Source organism: Mytilus galloprovincialis, chromosome 11 (genome assembly GCF_965363235.1).
Source record: "Mytilus galloprovincialis chromosome 11, xbMytGall1.hap1.1, whole genome shotgun sequence".
In the NCBI taxonomy this organism is placed as follows: domain Eukaryota; kingdom Metazoa; phylum Mollusca; class Bivalvia; order Mytilida; family Mytilidae; genus Mytilus; species Mytilus galloprovincialis.
In genome coordinates, this window is record NC_134848.1 from 17,141,196 (window position 1) to 17,159,580 (window position 18,385).

The 18,385-nt window shown below is 32.0% G+C and overlaps 2 protein-coding genes across 5 annotated transcripts in view; one reads left to right on the top strand and one right to left on the bottom strand.

Annotated features, from left to right (window-relative positions):
• Positions 1 to 1,318: 1,318 nt before the first annotated feature.
• Positions 1,319 to 13,513, bottom strand: LOC143051771 (phosphatidylethanolamine N-methyltransferase-like). 2 transcript variants are annotated; one of them, XM_076224692.1, is made up of 8 exons: positions 13,366 to 13,510; positions 13,058 to 13,191; positions 11,806 to 11,901; positions 9,075 to 9,190; positions 6,107 to 6,252; positions 5,092 to 5,203; positions 3,650 to 3,724; positions 1,319 to 1,531 (listed from the first exon to the last, which is right to left on the bottom strand). In XM_076224692.1, exons 2-8 carry the CDS (start codon positions 13,145 to 13,147, stop codon positions 1,486 to 1,488), a joined length of 681 nt encoding a protein of 226 aa, XP_076080807.1. In that variant the 5' UTR covers positions 13,148 to 13,191; positions 13,366 to 13,510; the 3' UTR covers positions 1,319 to 1,485. The 2 variants fall into 2 exon arrangements, with proteins under 2 accessions (XP_076080807.1, XP_076080808.1); XM_076224693.1 differs by lacking the exon at positions 13,058 to 13,191 and having other exon boundaries at positions 13,366 to 13,513.
• A 1-nt stretch (position 13,514) lies between these two features.
• LOC143051770 (MYCBP-associated protein-like) overlaps positions 13,515 to 18,385 on the top strand; it is a 47,267-nt gene continuing 42,396 nt past the window's right edge. Inside the window, exons 1-2 of one of the 3 annotated variants that reach the window (XM_076224691.1) lie at positions 13,515 to 13,589; positions 17,309 to 17,409. In XM_076224691.1, the coding sequence (XP_076080806.1) occupies positions 13,553 to 13,589; positions 17,309 to 17,409 (138 nt within the window). In that variant the 5' untranslated portion in view covers positions 13,515 to 13,552. Of the gene's footprint in view, positions 13,590 to 13,667; positions 13,892 to 17,308; positions 17,410 to 18,385 lie in introns of those variants that run through there. The other 2 variants (XM_076224689.1, XM_076224690.1) reach the window with 2 other exon arrangements.

Below are 18,385 nucleotides of genomic sequence, written 5' to 3' on the forward strand. Positions count from 1 at the left end.
GTGTTGAAAATCCCCCTTTTTTTATGAATAAAGCCCCATAAATCCAAAACTTAAAATCTGAAATTTATAAAAATTGAAAGGGAGCTTACATCAATAGATATAAACAATTCACCAAAGTTTCATGGACATTGGTGAAAGCCTTTTTGAGTTATTGTCCGAAGTGTTGAAAATCCCCCCTTTTTTATGAATAAAGTCCCATAAATCCAAAACTTAAAATCTGAAATTAAAAAAAAAACGAAAGGGAGCTTACGTCAATAGATATAAACAATTCACTCAAGTTTCATGGAAATTGGTGAAAGCGTTTTTGAGTTATTGTCCGAAGTGTGGACGACGGACGGACGGACAGACAGACGGACAACGGTATACCATAATACGTCCCGTCTAAAAGACGACGGGCGTATAAAAAATATTACAGTCATTCCTTCAATAACATTAACTTTAGAAGCTAAAATGAGCAGGTCTTATGTCCTAGGTGAATAGGTAACACGATTAAGAATTTGAGACCCAAGTCGTGCTATTTCTGGCAGCAATTGTTAAATAACAGTCTAATAGAATGCTGACAGAACACATAGATCTCAAGTTTGAGACAAGGAGGATATATTGCAATTTTCTACGGAAAACCATGCACCTTACAGTTATCAAAGGTACCAGGATTATAATTTAGTACGCCAGATGCGCGTTTCGTCTACATAAGACTCATCAGTGACGCTCATATCAAAATATTTATAAACCAAACAAATACAAAGTTGAAGAGCATTGAAGATCCTAAACCAAGTATGGTTATCTGGATCATGTGCTGTTCTTTTTAAGTGTTGTCTGTTTTGATTATTTAATATTTTTGATTAATCCTGTTATCCTTTAAATTATGCATTAGGGAGCTACCATTTGATTTTTATGGGGGGGCTAGGATGAAAAATTTTGTCATGCATTTTTTTTTAGCTGTAATCTCTGTCCTGCCTTTTTATTTTTCACTCTAATCGGTCCTGACTTTTTTTTTTATAGTTTATCCTGACTTTTTTTTTACCTAAATTGTCGTCCTGACTTTGTCACATCCTGCCTTTTTTTTTACTCAAAACTCCTGTCCTGCCTATTTTTTTCAAATTTCATCCTAGCCCCCCCATAAAAATCAAATGGTAGCTCCCTTATTTTCAATTTCAAATTGTACCAAAAATTGTTATCCCAAACCTGTTAATTTTCAGGCTTAACTTCAATATTGAAAATTGACGTACAGTGATTATTTTTGTTATCTGTTCCTTAAAATATCACATTACTTTCTGAGAAAAAATTGAAATTAATTTCACAGTAAAAAAGTCTCAAGAATTGTTCATTCTGTATTTATTAAAATCAACAATACACCTGATTAGTGTAAATTTTTAAATAAAAAAATATTTAACAATCATATTAAAAGGTTCATTTAAAACCTGAGACAATATGAATGAGCTTTTGTCGCAGACATGGCCACCAATTGCTGTTTTTCTTTTAGTTTTATGTCTTCTTGTTCTTTTGGGTGTATATATAGGCTGTAAATGGCCTGGAAAACATAAAACAAGTATACAAAAAATATCATAACCAAGTCAGTTTTTATAGGTGGAGTAAGACTGTGTCCCCGGAGAAAACCTCTGACCTTAGATAGGAAAGCTGACAAATCTAGTCAAATAAGATTGGAGTTTAGTGCACCTGCACAAAAGGTGTTCGAACTCACAACCTCAGTAATGACTGACTAGTGAATACAGTTGTAAAACTACATAGACCACTTGTCCCCAAATAGCTAGGCCGTCTGATTCAAGCAGAACTGATGAATGTTTAGTGGATGAAATGCAAAAGTGGTGTGCAAAATTATATATAAATTATGTGTTTATACATATGTAGCAGATTTCAACATATGAGATTGCTCTAAAGTCTGACAGCCTTTTTTTAGGATTTGCTGGGGCTTACTGACATCCCATTGCCCCAGCAAATCCAAATAAAGGCCATCAGACTTCAGAGCAATCTAAGACTCTGACTAAGAAGGACAACAGTCTTAACAATCACAACAAATACAAGACTCAAGGCAACACACTGATCCATAGTTGTTAATTTAATTTCTGACATTTAGAGACAATGGTGACATCTGGAGAGTTGTTTTATTGGCAATCATACCACATCTTTTTTTTATATTGTTGGATTTTTTATATATTTTTTTTGATCAGATTGACAGTAAATTTTAGAAGTTTAGTTATATGAGTAATTTTTATACGCCCTTCAAAATTTTGACAGGACGTATTATGGTATACAAATGTCCGGTGTCCGTCCGTCCGTCCGTCTGTTTGTCTGTCTGTCTGTCCGTCCGTCTGTCTGTCTGTCTGTCTGTCCGTCCATCTGTCCGTCTGTCGAGTGTAAACATGTCGCACCGTAACTTGAGAACAACTTATCTAAATTTCATGAAACTTAATATAGTTGTTTTTTATGATGATCAAATGATCTGTATACTTTTTGGTGAAAATAAGATTTAAACTTTTTGAGTTACGGCACTTTGTAACTAAAACAGGGGTATGTTTTTTTTCACATGTCGCACCGTATATCAAAAACGATTCTTGATTATTGCTTAAAACTTTACACACTTCTTAGTAATATTAATCTTAATATCTGTATACTTTTTGTTGATGATTCAAAATTTCATTTTTGAGTTATTGAGTATTTTGTAAAAAAGGGGGAGGGTTTTTTACATGTCGCGACGTATCTCAAAAACGATTTATAATTATTGCTTAAAACTTTACACACTTCTTTGTTATATTAATCTAAAGATCTGTATACTTTTTGGTGATGATTCAAAATTTCATTTTTGAGTTATTGAGTATTTTGTAAAAAAAGGGGGAGGGGGTTTTTACATGTCGTGCCGTATCTCAAAAACGATTTATGATTATTGCTTAAAATTTACACACTTCTTTGTTATATTAATCTAAAGATCTGTATATTTTTTGGTGATGACTCAAAATTTTATTTTTGAGTTATTGAGTATTTTGTAAAAAAGGGGAGGGTTTTTTTTTACATGTCGCGCTGTATCTCAAAAACAATTTATGATTATTGCTTGAAACTGTACACACTTCTTTGTTATATACTAATCTAAAGATCTGTATACTTTATTGTTTGATTCAAAATTATATTTTAGTGATATTTGTAAAAAAAAAAAAAAACAGGGTAGGGGAGTTTCACATGTCCTGCCGTGTCTCAAAAGCAATAAATGGTAATTGCTTAAACTTTCTCAGCTTTTTATGATTATTGCATAAAACTTCCACACAAGACGTCGGGCGTATCATGCGCTCATGGCGCAGCTGTTTATTGTTCAGACCATTAAATCATAATTGTAACTATACCAATTAAAGTTCCTGCCTTGTATAATATTTAATTTCAGTTTATTTATATGTTTTGGAGTCTAGTATGACGTCAATTATCACTAAACATTTTTGTTTAGGGACTGGGTCAGCTGAAGCAAGTCTCAGGGTGCTGGATTTTCTTATTGTGTTGAAGACCCATTGGTGGCCTTCAGCTGTTTTTTACTCATTGAGTTGTTGTCTCTTTGACATATTCACCAATGCCCTCTTCAACACATTCCATATTTCCATCCTTAATTTTAGGTTCTATATATTGGTTATCTAATATAATATCTTACCCTTCAAAATAAGTGGCAATTCTGTAACAAATGACAACAAAAATGGTCAAAAATATTCCTGTCTGACTGGCTTTTCTGAAAGTATAAGAGTCATATTAGTCATATTAGTCTATATCAAATCTATTTAAGTTTTAAGAACGATTAATTTTAAAATTTCATAAAATAATTATTGAAATATTTCTAGAATAACTTCACTAAAATCTAATTTAGTTTTGTCAACTGAGTTAGAGTGATTAAAAAAATATTAAAATTAAAAATTTTTCTTATATTGTCACAAGCTCACAAGTACATTTGGATCATGTGAGCTTACAAAAAGGCTGCCAAGAGTTCTCAGAGTAGGATAAAATTAATCCAAACTTATCAATAAATCAATCTATTATTACATAAACTGCTATTAAAGTCCTGCAAAGAGTGCCTGAGACTGCATGAGCATAAGGACTATTAAAATCAAGATTTATTTACAGGTATTTCTTTTTGAACATTGTATAATTGAGGATAATTTTGATCACAAAACATCACATTTCAATAACTTACTGGTTGTTATTGTTCTAAAAATATGTATCAACTTGACAAGTTGACACATACTGTAAACTAACAAATTTTCACTAGTGTTTCATTTTTCGTGACTTTTGTGAGTTGAAAAATAAGTGACAAAATTGTAAAAAAATATCTAAAACGTTGATCATTCCTAATTTAACTACAAAAAATAGTATTTGAAAAATGCAAAATTTAACTGCTGTAAAGTGGGTTAATTGCAAAACAATTTATCCACAAAAAAATAATTGGTTTAAGGTGGTTCCTAACACTACAGGGAGATAACTCTGTAAAGTCAGTTAAATGTTTTAATTACATTGTGTTGTTAAGGGAATATTAAGCTTCTCAATGATCAAAATAAGTGTTTGTCAAACTGCTATATAACCAGTGTAATTTTTCTGACAAAACGGTTGGTTCAAAATTTTTGAATTTTTTATATTTTCATAAAAGTGTCAAAGTAAATACCTTGACAAAATTTTATGAAAATTAAACGAGCCAAATTAATTTTAGTCAAAGTGTTGGGTACCACCTTAAAGTATGTGACAGACATTTAGAGTGTGTTGAGAATTTTTTTTCTTTTGTTGGATCGGCCTCTCTAACATGTTTTCCCTTTTATATTGCAGCTAATCCACTTTGTTTAGGGTATACCATCTATAGACATGATAGACATTTGGTTCAATGCTGATTTCATGTCACTTTTCTTCATTCAATAATTCACAATTTGAGATTTAAAAAAAAAACAACCTTAATTTAATAAATGCATGCAATAATTTGTGAATTAACTATATTGAATATTTATTCATATCATATTTCTGAATTAACTATATTGAATATCTATTCATATCATATTTCTGAATTAACTATATTGAATATTTATTCATATCATATCTTATCTATTTCATACTTACATTAATGAGGTTCCTAGAAAACTAAATGCAGATCCTACATACATAGGATCATTAAATATATTAAATGGAAATTCTGTCACTCTTCTGTCCATCAATATCCCAAAATAATCTCCTACAAAATCAAAAATTTAGAACAAAATTCGCAACATTTCTAAATTTTATTTGAGAACATACACAAAATTAATAGAAAATGTTTCCGACCATTGGAAACACCTGACGCCTCGCTTGCATATAACATTATAAAGGGACATAACTCACGAATGGTATAAGTGATGCTACCCAAATTCATACTTAATCTGAGTTTTGTGGTAATGAGCCTTGTGTATTAGTTCATAACACTTGGTTAAAGCAAACTTAATTGAATGAAATTTTTTTATGTTTAAGCCAAACACATTTTTTGTGGATTTGTGCAAAGTCAGTAGCCTAAAGTTCAGAGGTTATTGTTGGTTCTCATCTATCATATTAATTTTTTGTAAATTATTTTATCATATACTACAGCATTATTTTTCTCGATTGAATTGTTTCACATTTGTCATCATGGTAATGATGGGGAATTTTAAAGCAAAGAATACAATATGGATATTTCTCATTGTCGAAGGAGGCATGATTGCCTATGAGTGAATACATGGACTTCATTCAAATTTTGGTGGAAAGTTATCTCACTGGCAATCATACCACATTTTCTTACTTTTACAGAGAAAAGATTGACATATGAGGTATGAGCTTTGTTCATTGTTAAAGGTCATACACTGAGTGACCATAAGTTGTTGAATTCTATGTCTTTTGGTCTCTGGTGGAGAGTTGACACATCTTCTTATTTTCGTATGCATGTGATAGATTGTAGGTGGTTTAAAGCCATTTTTAAGCGCTACTTTTGGGTTATTTCACAGCTTGAAGCACAAAAATCATGCTCGAAACATGAAATTCAACATTTTGATTGGTTGATTTTGGAGAATGAGTACAAAAAACTGACTCGAAAGTTTTATGCCTCAAAGGCAAGTTCTGTAAAACTTACCTAAAAATGTTCCATAGAAGCCTAATGCCCAGTAGCTAGTTAGAACTAAAGTCATCCCAAACAATATACACCCGTATCCTAATAACAGAATCCAGTTCTCGTACAACACAGGCCATTTAGGTTGGCTATCAAGGGCTACATTAAACCTGAAAGATTACAAGTAATATGCCATTTGGATGGTCTTTCAAAATAGATATGATGTTCAGTGGTTGTCGTTCATAATGGTTTCTTTTTTTTATATAGATTAGACTGTTTGTTTTCCCATATGAATGGTTTTACACTGGTATTTTTTGGTGCCCTTTATAGCTTACTGTTCGGTGTGAGCCAAGGCTCTGTGTTGAAGGCCGTACATTGACCTATAATGGTTTATCCTTTATAAATTGTGAATTGGATGGAGAGCTGTCTCATTGGCACTCATACCACATCTTCCTATGACAACATTTCTCTTGGTCCACTTCTCTCTTTTTCAAATGCTAAATGGCTCTCTATATAATAGCCATAGTGCTTTGTACACAAATGTTGTTATTTTCTTTTGTTATATATATCTTATTGGCTTTTGTCACTGGTAGTTATTCTATAAGTAATTTTAATAGTTCAGACTTTGATAAACTTTATATATCATGTATATATAACATTGTTGGGTTGATGTTTAGACGAGTTGTATATACATAATGTACACAGCCATGTATCACCATCATTGCTGGTGATCCGATGGATAAATCTGTTGTAGAGTTGTCATTGACTCAGACGTACTTATAAATATAATTATTTTCTGTGACTGTATCTTGCATTAATTTGTAGGATCCTTTACTATAGATAATTGAGCTGATCTGTAACAATAACATCTCCATGCCTTATATATCATGTACTGTAGTACGACGCTAGATTAAAACTGATGAGGAAAGGTAACACATGGCCACTGAAAGCTTTATTTTCGGTGAAGCCCAGGTGGTCGTGTGGTCTAGAAAGACGGCTACAGTGCAGGCGATAAGGTTTCACGATATCTCAGTATCATGGGTTCGAATCCCGGCGAGGGATAAACAAAAAATTTGCGAAAGCAAATTTACAGATCTAAAATTGTTGGGCTGATGTTTAGACGAGTTGTTATATACAATATTTAGAGCTCTATAATTTTTCTCTTTGGAGTTTATTTAATTGGAAATTTTTAAAAGTCTTTAATGGATAATTGTCTCAGTTGACATCATCATGATCATACACCATCTCTGTATTTCAATTTATCTTACTTCCCATACATTTCTAAGAAAATGATTGGTTAAAAGCAACCGCATGACTGTATATTCCATATTAGCTTAGTAGGGAGCATAGATGCCAACCCCCTTTTGACTGATTCAGTAACCATCTATCAAATTTTCAGTAATTTGAAAACTTTTCAGTAGTCATTCAAAACCTTGCATTTATCAAAAAAATTACTGAAGAATGGTTGCAAAGTGATGTGCAAATAACCATGATATATTCCATTCATTAGTTGTTCATAATTGTTTCTTTTTATTGTTTTCAATATATCGTTTTGTCAAGGAGACGTAGAGAAAGGAGGAGAGCCACTTAGTAAAATGCGTGTTTGCCTCTTCGGAAGTAAGTTAGTTGCCAAACAATAGGTTGATAACTCAAATATCATGAATATTGAACCGGGCCTGAAAAGCAATGATAAAAATCTGTGTTTTACAAAATTGAACAGAGGGGTAACTATTGACCGTAATAGCGTAGTTTTGATAAAAAAATCATAATGATTGGCATCTATGAGGGAGGCGGGGCTTATATCAATACACGGTTAGTAGTAATGTTACGTCCCATTATTAAACCAGAACGGTACTGGGAAAAAATCTTAAAGGTTTCAACATACAAAGAAATTGATAATGAAGATTGAAATAAATTCATAAAACACATTTAAAGCTTACAAGTTGTTATTGTTGGCATCTTTTTTGTATGATCAATGGAAGTAACATTTCCTAACAGAGGCGGATTTAGAGGGGGGGCCCAAGGGAAAAAAATTGGTTGCATATATAGGGAATCACTGCAGCGTGACTGGAGCGGGCCCCCTCTTAGGTCAGTCAGTGGGCCCCCATTTATGAAAATTTCTGGATCCGCCACTGCCTAATGCTAACTGTATTGAAGACTTGCTCATTTTTATAGGTTAATAGTCTAAACATGACATGTTCAGGCCATTCATTAGAAGGCGGTACCTGGTACTTTTACCCTCCTATGCTATTGACAAGTACCACCTAAATGTAGGAATTTTTATATAAGATATTCATGGAATAAATTGAAAAGTACCACCTAGAAACGTGGAATTTAGTACCAGTCAACATGAAAGATAATGAAACCCCTGCATGTTGAGATAGTCAGTAAAATAAATTTGTTACATTATAAGTGTGCTAGTGATGTAATTCAGCATTTATTGGGTCAGTAAATTCCATATGGGGAATTGAGCTAAATGGCTCACACTCCATATGGAATGTACTGACCCCAAATATATTGTATTAGGTCACAAGCACACTATGTAACGAATGTACTTTACAGACTTAACATGTGGTATTAAGGCCTGTCTAGTGACTTATCATTACTGTTTGAGTTAAGAACCTACTTCTGTTGGTCTATACAAAAACAACTGCAAAAAATAGCAAATTGTTAGCTTTTAATTTTAAATGTATTTTATTAATTTATTTTATTCGTTCAACAACAATTTCTTTGTCTGTTGAAACCTTAAAGATTTTTCCTCAAGACTATTGTTTTTTTAAAGGGACGTAACACCACTACTAACCTAATATGCAATATACATGATCTTCACACAATTGGTTTTAACCAATCCTATTCCTAGAAATGTATAGGTGGTAAGATAACAAATATTATTGTATCGCAAGCTCGTGCAATATAAAATTCTACTCGGGACAATATTCCCCAATATTCATGCAATAACCCTATAATATTTAATGACTTTAACTGAACGTACCTATAATCCCTGAACAATCCCAGAGAGAAAATTGTAGATCCAAGGAATATACATCCTCTTTGTGGAGATCCAAGCACTTTAGTTAATGTGTGGTTTCTGTATTCCCATCTGGCTACCTGCAAAATTCAGAGTTAGGAAGTCTATAAAGATTGTATGGGGTTAAAAGAAATGAGAATAATTAGACAACTCTATGAGTATCTATAAAATGTATCAAAAGCAAAGAATAGAATAAAACAGGCCAATAATCAAAAACATAATAATAAATTAAGATGTGCTTACAGTCGGAAACCCGGTTGAAATAGAACAAAAGAATCGAAGCTCTTTGTTAGAGAAGGCGAGAAATGTTTACCATGTTTACAGTAATGTTTACTATAGTGACAAATTTTTTAAAAGTTAATAGAAACAAACAAAATTACAATTTTCTTCTCAATTACGAAGTGTTTTATTTTAAAAACACCATTTGCATAAGTTTTCAATTTATTTAGTACATAGTTGAGCAGAACAATTAGATCATATCAAGTCGACTGATAGATCTGTGTTTTACTTGCTCGGATACTAATTTAAAAACACATATTTTTGTATCTATTCTATATTTTCAAAACTACATATGTACAGTTATGCTACAAATCTACAACTCCCAGTCTATGGCTACACGTGCTGACCTGTGGTATCGAACATCTGTGTCTGGGATTTCACAGAGAGATATTAATGTTGTTGTGGTTTTTACATAATGAGTTCTAATGAGATTTAGTGGTTAGATTAGTTGATTTGTAACTATAAAATTTCTGCACACTTGTCATTTTGACAGATCAGATAAACAGAATTTCCGTTTCAAGACTACATTAATTACACTGGGAACTTAGTTTAAACCATGATCATTGATTTTAATTGATACAAATGTTTAATTAATTATTTTTTTTCATATTTATTTCGACATTATATTTGTTTTTACTGCATATTTTAGCGATGAAAAAGAAACCTTTTATTCTAGATATTTTAAAATTTTCTGTTTTTATTTTTATAACCTACAAATTTTGAAGTTATTTAATTTGAAACATAGTTTTATTATTTAATGAGGACCTATGATATTTTTTTTACTGTGTGTATATTAAAGTGCAATTGGTATTTGCTTCAAGATATTGTTTCAGATTTTTTTTTCTATTATTATTAATAATTTTTATATTTAAAGATTTCATTTACCAGTAAGAAATTTTTAGAAATTTCTAATTTGTGGGGGGGGGGGGGGGGGATGTTATGTTTATCTTTTTAATACTGGTTAATGAAATCATTACAGTGTGTACTGGCTGGTCATTATCGCGTATGATACGATTTTGACACGCCTACATAGCTAATGAATATTCATGATTTTAAAGATAAGAACAGCACGTGTAGCCAGAAACTGGGAGTTGTAGATTTGTAGTATAAATATATAGATGTAGTTTTGAGAATAGAAAACAGTTACAAAAATATAGTTATTATTTATTAGTATCCGAGAAAGGAAAACACGGATCTATCACGACGACATGGTTATCTTTCAAGTTGGATGTAGAAATGCATAACCTCCGATTTTTAAAATAAAATTACCACGGACGGAAAACATATCAATCTATTAGTTCAGTAATTTTCGTGTCTGCCCTTCCATTATGTGATTCAAGAAAAAAACCAAAAAAATGGGTAACAATTGTATCGAAAAGAGAAAACGAGTGCACCTTTTTATGTTAGGGCGTGTTTGAGTTGAATATTTTGTCTTGATATCATACAAAGCAGGAATATTTCATACATCGTCTCGCTTCAGAGTCTATCATTTCTATATATCAAAGCTACAGGTTGACTTTCTAACATAAAAAAAATCACAGTACTAAAAGATGAAATATATGGGTCAAGTGATATACTCACTAATGAATCACAAAAACAGAGTAGGTGTGTTCGAATAGCTATTTTTTTACTGAAAGTACTTGACGACAGTCTTTCAAGTTGGATGATGAAAATGCATATCTTCGAAAAATTATAATTTTTTGTGTGTGATAATTAGGGTTTATAGTCTTCAACCACTAAAAAAATCTAGTCTGCCCTTCCACGAAATATTAAATTAGAATTTTTTTTAAATGTGTATGAATTTTCGAAAATTCCACCTGTCAGACAACCGATCAGACAATAGTTTTAAGTTGAATCAATGCAGACTAGATCATTAACTGATGCTCATTAGCTAGTTGATACATTTGTCTTTTAAAATACAACTGACATATAAGTAATAAATAAATAATGTAATGGTGCAATGTGGATAAATTTATCGGTTTCCAAGAGCAAAATTGGTAGCGCTTCATCCCTACAATGACTTCAATTTCTACGATTGTGAAAATGAACTGGCTTAATGGGGAGATAATTTTGACGAAGTAGAATCCTGACTGCTTATATAGAAGAGAAAATAATCGGCAAACAGAAGACAGAAAAGATAAAATATGGAAGTATGCACAACAAAAAAGCTACCATCCAGACATTAAGCATTATTTTTATATGCTGTTCAAAGTGTAATGTCTGGTTTATAAATGTTTGATTCTCACTGTCATGACTGTCAGGAAGTAATTTTTAAATTTTAACAAATTTCTCTCTCACAAAAGTTTTGAGACAAAAGTAATAATTTGTAAACATGTTGTTTCCTACAATTGTAGACAAAAACTAAATTCATGTATTTTATGAGTGTAAAGTTCTGTGTTATGTTTGTTTTTCTTACCACATTCCAGAATAAAGGGTTAAACATTATAGTTAGCATTGAAAACCATAAATTAGCATCCTGGATTGATGTCTGGAGGTCAAATGGTAATTCCATCTAAAAAATATATAAATAACATATTGTCTTTATTGATAACTAAATAAAGTATCTGTGTTTGTATTTGTAATCAATATCGAAGTCTAAAAATAAAATGACGTGGTATGATTGCCAATATGACAACTCTAAATAAGAGATCAAGTGATTTCGTTGCATTCCCTTCAAAACTTTGGTTCTAGTTAAATTCATTCCTGTGCCACTTCCTTACCATGTTGAGCAAGTTGTTGAATAAAATATGAAGAGCTCTATATTCATTCTTGCATGAATTATTCAGCAAGTTTAATTCTTCAAGTTATAATTGATAATCAGCATTGCTATCATTTCGGTAATTCATAAATTTTAGTCCATCAAGATGAACATGAAATCCTCTTGACATGCTTGATGAACTGAAATACTGCAAATTCAGAAATAATCATGATTGCAATCTTTTAAATATTAATGTGAAAAAAAGTGACAGGCTTATAATCGCAATAATACAATGTATAAACTCGCATTTCAATTTTTTTTTATATGAGTGTAGCAGGGTTGCTTCCTTAGTACAGGTAAAACATATAAAGCCAGTCTTAATCAACTGAGCTAGGGAATCCATTCTTTGGCCCAGTGTGTTAACACACTGACTGTCAGGCAGTCGACCAGGGTTTGAAGCCGGTGGTGAAGATACAAATTTGTACAGTAGATACATGCTCTGCGGTTACATTTGGCCCCCAACTAAAAAATCCACGATGGTTAACTGGAGTATAGACAGGATTTGTGTTGTTAAGAGTCATATATAAAGATATGATGACTCTTTTGGTGGGGGAATAGTGTAGTGGGGTTGCTTCCCCTCCTCAGTACAGGTAGAACATATAAAGCCGGTTTTAATCAACTTTAATCGATTCTTTGGCTCAGTGGGTTAACACACTGACTGTCATGCAGTCGACCCCGGGTTCGAATCCCGGTGGTGAAGATATAAGTTTGTAGAGTAGATACATGCTCTCTGGTTATATTTGGTTTGTTCTCAATATCACAGAAATTAACATTGCATTTTAGTTTTAAATGACAAAATCACAACCCCCCTCCCACACACACACAAAGACTAAAAAGGGATAGTACAAATGTAGTAAGGATTAATGTGTTGGGGGATCTAAATTGAATAAAATTTGAAAAAAAATATAACCTTTGATGCATCAATTAATAGATGATCACCACAACAACCTGCAGGTTTAAGCCTCCCTGAACTTTGACCATTAACGTCGTCTGCTAACATCAAATCTCGCTGTAAGTCACGTTGAACTCATTCTGACTGAGCTTCTAAAATAATGAAAATAAGCTTTTGCAGTTTTACAATATTCAAATTTGATAATGTTTGCCAAACAGCAAGGAGAGAACAAACAAAAAATGAAAGTTGAAAAAGACGAACTTCAATAAAAAGAAGGGGTACTGCACATCTATAAGGTTCTGATTTTGTGTAAAATGGTTGTGTACCTTTGATAATTACTATCTAAAGAAATAATATATCTGTCAACGTTTTGTAAATCTTCTGGACATCGACGATTGTTGATACTCAGAAACGCAGCTCGTGCTAAAATGAAAGTGAAACCGGAAGTTCAATCTGAAAGGAGGCTGATTTCTCGGGATAAATTGAAAGTGAAAGTAAAGTTAGAAGAGATAAATGATTGGAGATCTATGCAGAGACAATAATGTTGAAAGTAAGTTCATTCATACATGCTTTTTTAAATTTGATTTAAATCAAACCTCTGATGTTTTTGTTGTCAAACTATACACACGTTTTCTCTCGTTGACGTTCACGTTGTTAAATCACTTTTCTAATGTGACGTCACAATCAGCATTGGAGATTTGCATAATTACCGAATTAGTCCAGGGTTGACGTTTGGTGGTCAATAGTTTGATTAGACAATCATGAAGAAAGCAAGGAGAGGAAGTAAAGTGGGCAAAAAGACAGGAATAAAGGAGGTTACTGAAACAAATTCACAAATTTTATCAGCAGCTGGTAAGAGAAAAAAAAATACTATTAAATTATTAAAATTGAGTAGTTACTAGATACTTTTTTTTTATCTTATTGTAGAGAGTGGGTCCTGGGTGTTTTTTATTTTATTTGTTTTTAATTCTTAAGGCCAAACAAATTATAACACGTTTTTCCGTTAATTTTCTGAATTTTTTTTTACGGTAAGTATAATGTAGGCAATATTACTTTAGTTTACACAGGGGGTCTCATTGGGGGGTTCCGATCCCGGATCCCGCTTACTGTTTTGTCAGACTCTGTATCCAGGGATGATTCCAGGTGTTTTCAAATGAGTCCCTTGAACATCAAATTGGGACTTTTTATCTCAATTGGGAATTTTTTATGCATACAATCTAAGACGAAATAATATCCTTTTGCTGTATAGATGGAAAATGTATATAAAATTTCACCTGTACACTGATTGAAGAAGTTATTGGATCGGAACCAGGGAAGTTGTAATACATAAATATCATTGCACATGATGCACTATCATCTTTACTTGACTTTGGTAAACGAGGCCTATTACAAAAACATATATACCAGCTAACACAAACCTATGGCAAGCCATTAAGCTATTTATTCAAATTTCAAATTATCTCATAATATATAAGATATCTTATATAATATATAAGATTTTTATAAGATATTCTATATAATATATATGATTTTTATAAGATATTTTATATAATATATAAGATTTTTATAAAATATTTTATATAATATATAAGATTTTTATAAGATATTTTATATAATATATATATGAATTTTATTAGATATTTTATATAATATATAAGATTTTTATAAGATATCTTACATAATATATACAATATCTTATATAGTTTATAAATATACAATGTATATATATTGTTTTTATCCTAAAATTAATTCCAATACTTTAGCAGAGGCGGATTTAGAGGGGGGGCCCAGGGGGCCCGGGCCCCCCCTTTTTGGGAAAAAATTTGGTTGCTTATATAGGGAATCACTGAAGCGTAACTGGAGTGGGCCCCCTCTTAGGTCAGTCAGTGGGCCCCCACTTATGAAAATTTCTGGATCCGCCACTGTTTAGTAATTAAATCGAAATCATTGCTGTAATTTCTCAAAGAAATCGAAATAGTTGAAACATAGACCGCGAAGAGGACACCAATATGAACTGGTTAGGAAACAGAAATATTCATATAAGGGCTTGCTCAACGTGGAAGTGAGCTAACAGGCGACTTTAAGTACAAAGAAAAACTATATGAGATATCTTATAAACTATATAAGATATCTCATGAACTTAATAAGATATCTTACAAACTATAGAAGATATCTTACAAACTATATAAGATATCTAATGAACTATTATATAAGATCATATCTTATAAAGTTTATAAGATATCTTGAAGTTAGATTAAATAGCAAAACGGCTTGCCATATTAACCACTGAAAAAGTCATCCATTGGGTATTTTTTTAACAGATCATCTTTATAAACTTACCTTGATTCAAATGGATTTCAAATTGAAGTGGCCAATTGTTGAATTCAGAAAATCAATTACAAGTTTATATAATTAATTGATAAGATATTTAAAGCAATTGAACCAGTGAACTTTAAAATTATTGGGATCATTTTCATATCTTTTGAAACAGTTCCATAATGATGACATCGTATAATTCGGGGTGCTGGGGGGAGGGGCTCATTTCATGAATGGTCTTTGATCAACATTATTTTCAAAAACGCTCAAACTTTTGTCTTTTGGTGAAATAGAGCAAAATATAAAACAATTTCTTTTACAAAACAAGCTTTAATCAAATTACATAACCGGCTCTGCAGGGCGATCTGCATTTACGAGATCGGCGCCCATTAAAATTTATTCATCAATGTTATACAAAAAATTGAATTGCTCTTTGCCGAGGTCAGCTTCGGACACCCATTTTGACAAAAAGCATGTGTTTGATCAACCTGCTGAGCGATCTACTTTTACGAGATCATATACTCCCATAACATTTTAATCAATTGAATCCCGCTGCTAAAATTGTTTAACTCATGTTGACATAATTAAATCGTTGTTAATAAAATGCGATTGTAGTCAGCATTCTTATCCGGATTTTACTACGTTTTGACGAGAAACTATGAAAAATTATAGTTGCCGTATCGGTGTTGGAAACTTTTCCGAAAATACCGACTTTTATTTTATTTTCCTGAATTGGGAATTTATATTCACAAACATTTTGGGGGCCGCTGGCCAATTTAAGGGCCGCTGGCCAATTTAAGGGCCGCTTGGCGGCCCTAAACTGTATAGTAGAATCATCCCTGGTATCCCGCTTACACTATGTATGTAAGCAATTCTCATTTTTTTGTCATTTCCCAGGTCCCGCTAGACCTCATTTCCCTTTTTCCCGACACAATAATTTAACTTTCACGTGTCAAGCTTACAAAAAATCGGCAATCCCGCATCACGCTTAGACCCCAATGAGACACTACACACATTTTTTAGCTGGTTACTACTCAGGATTCAGTCTGACTTTAACAGTGCTCATTCCAAAATGGCATAACATGATAAAAAGAGTTAGGGTTAGGCACTACATAAATTAGGTAGGGTTTCAAGCAGAAACATGTGTATATTTTTTTTTGGCCTTATACCTTTAATATTAGTCTATATATTTATATTCAGCTATTTTTTACAATTATAAATACTATTTTATGTTCGCCTGGCTTTTCTCAGCACTTGACCTCTGTCATATTTAGTCGTCATCTTTGTCATGTTTGTAAACCTTTACAAAATCTTTCCCTGTTAAACTGGTGGATTAAATTTACCTAAAAATTTCACAATTATCATTTGGCATTATCAACGCCTATCAACCAAGATGGCCAACAGGATTAAAATAGAATGTGGGGGTAAATGTAAGGTTTTTTATTATCTTGATAGAAAAAATCTGATAGGGGCAGAAATGGTCAGAATTGCAAAGATTTTCAAATATGTCAACATGAGCATAGTAATCATGGTAAAGAACTAATTGATTTGACATGTTTAAATAATAATTATTTAATATTATATTATACTGCACAATGAAAATGTATTGATAAATAAAGCATTCTTTCTGAATATTTTCTGACATGTATAAAGTTACCTTGTTAATTTAGAATCGCACACATACATCAAGTACATTAGGCCAAATAAAATAGTATGTGTGGTTCCAGTTACATCTAAAGGGTACCTAGGGTAGGTAGGTAGGGATTTTTTTTTATTTCATGTTATTTTTTTTACATTGAGTCTATGGGAGCAACATATTGACTTTAACAGTGCTTCATGGAAAATGACAAAAAAATCTTTAGGGTAGGCTATTTTTACGACTAAAAAGTAGGGTAGGTATAGGGTAACTGGAAAAACCATATATTTTTATTTGGCCTTATAATTGTTTTAAAGGGAAATGGAGGGGGAAGACGATAGAATCACCACTAGAAGAAAAACCACCAGAAGATGATGTACGTCGCAGGTTTTCTATTGATGCAGATGTTCTCAAAAATGTAAGTGATGATAAATTCAACTCAGAGCTCCAATTAAGCTGCATATTTGCATTAGTGCATATTTTTTATGATCATGGTGGTAATTCAATAAATACAAGTGAAAACTCAATGCAGTTGACTATTGCAGGGTACAAAAACTCAATTATATATAAGGGTCTGGATGGGGGGGGTAAACATTTAATTTTTCACCCCTTTTTTCTCTAATCTTCAAAAAATTAACCCCTCTTTTCTCTAATCTTCATTTTTTTTGCCCGTTATTCTATAATCTTCATTTTTTAAGGGCATTATTCTTTATTAATCATTTAACCCCATCTAAACCCTCATATATGAAAATAAACTCATCATAGATACTAGGATAAAAATTTCATATATATATGCCCCAGATGCATGTTATGTCTAAGAAAGACTCATAAAACCACAGGTTCTCAACCTGTAAGCTTTTAATATAAAAAGAAGATGTGGTATGATTGCCAATGAGACAACTGTCCACAAGAAACCAAAATGACACAGACATTAAGTCATCTTTAAGACTATAGAAGTCTTTTCTAAATCTGTATACATGTGTCATCTTTAAGGCCATAGAAGTCATGGAAGGCATTTCTAAACCTAAAATTGGGAATGGAAATGGGGAATTTGTCAAACATGTCAAAGAGACAACAACCCAACACAGGAAAATTTTGTGATTACTGGTGATTTGGAGAGACTGTGAAAAATCACCAACAAAATATAGAAGGGATTATATGTTCTATCATTAGAAAGTTGGCATAACATGAAATATTGTTTTAAAGTAAATTAAAAAAAACGTCTTGAAGATGTATAGAAATGAAAAGAAAAAAAAAACATTATTAAAAAAAATGAAAGTAAAAAAAAATGTCTATATAACTGTAATATGCACCCTCTACCAACTGCCTTTTGGCCTTTTGGGGGTAAAACATTGTAAACCCACCTAAAGACGTTAAAGTTTGTTGTACATGAA

Bases quoted from the DNA above. Each gene is read 5' to 3' on its own strand.
- LOC143051771 (XM_076224692.1), bottom strand. From the start codon at position 13,147: ATGTTAGCAGACGACGTTAATGGTCAAAGTTCAGGGAGGCTTAAACCT. The intron at 11,902-13,057 runs GTTATATTTTTT...TATATTTTTTAG, and splicing joins TATTAATTGATGCATCAAAG to ATGGAATTACCATTTGACCT. The intron at 9,191-11,805 runs GTAAGAAAAACA...TGAATTTTGCAG, and splicing joins ACCCTTTATTCTGGAATGTG to GTAGCCAGATGGGAATACAG.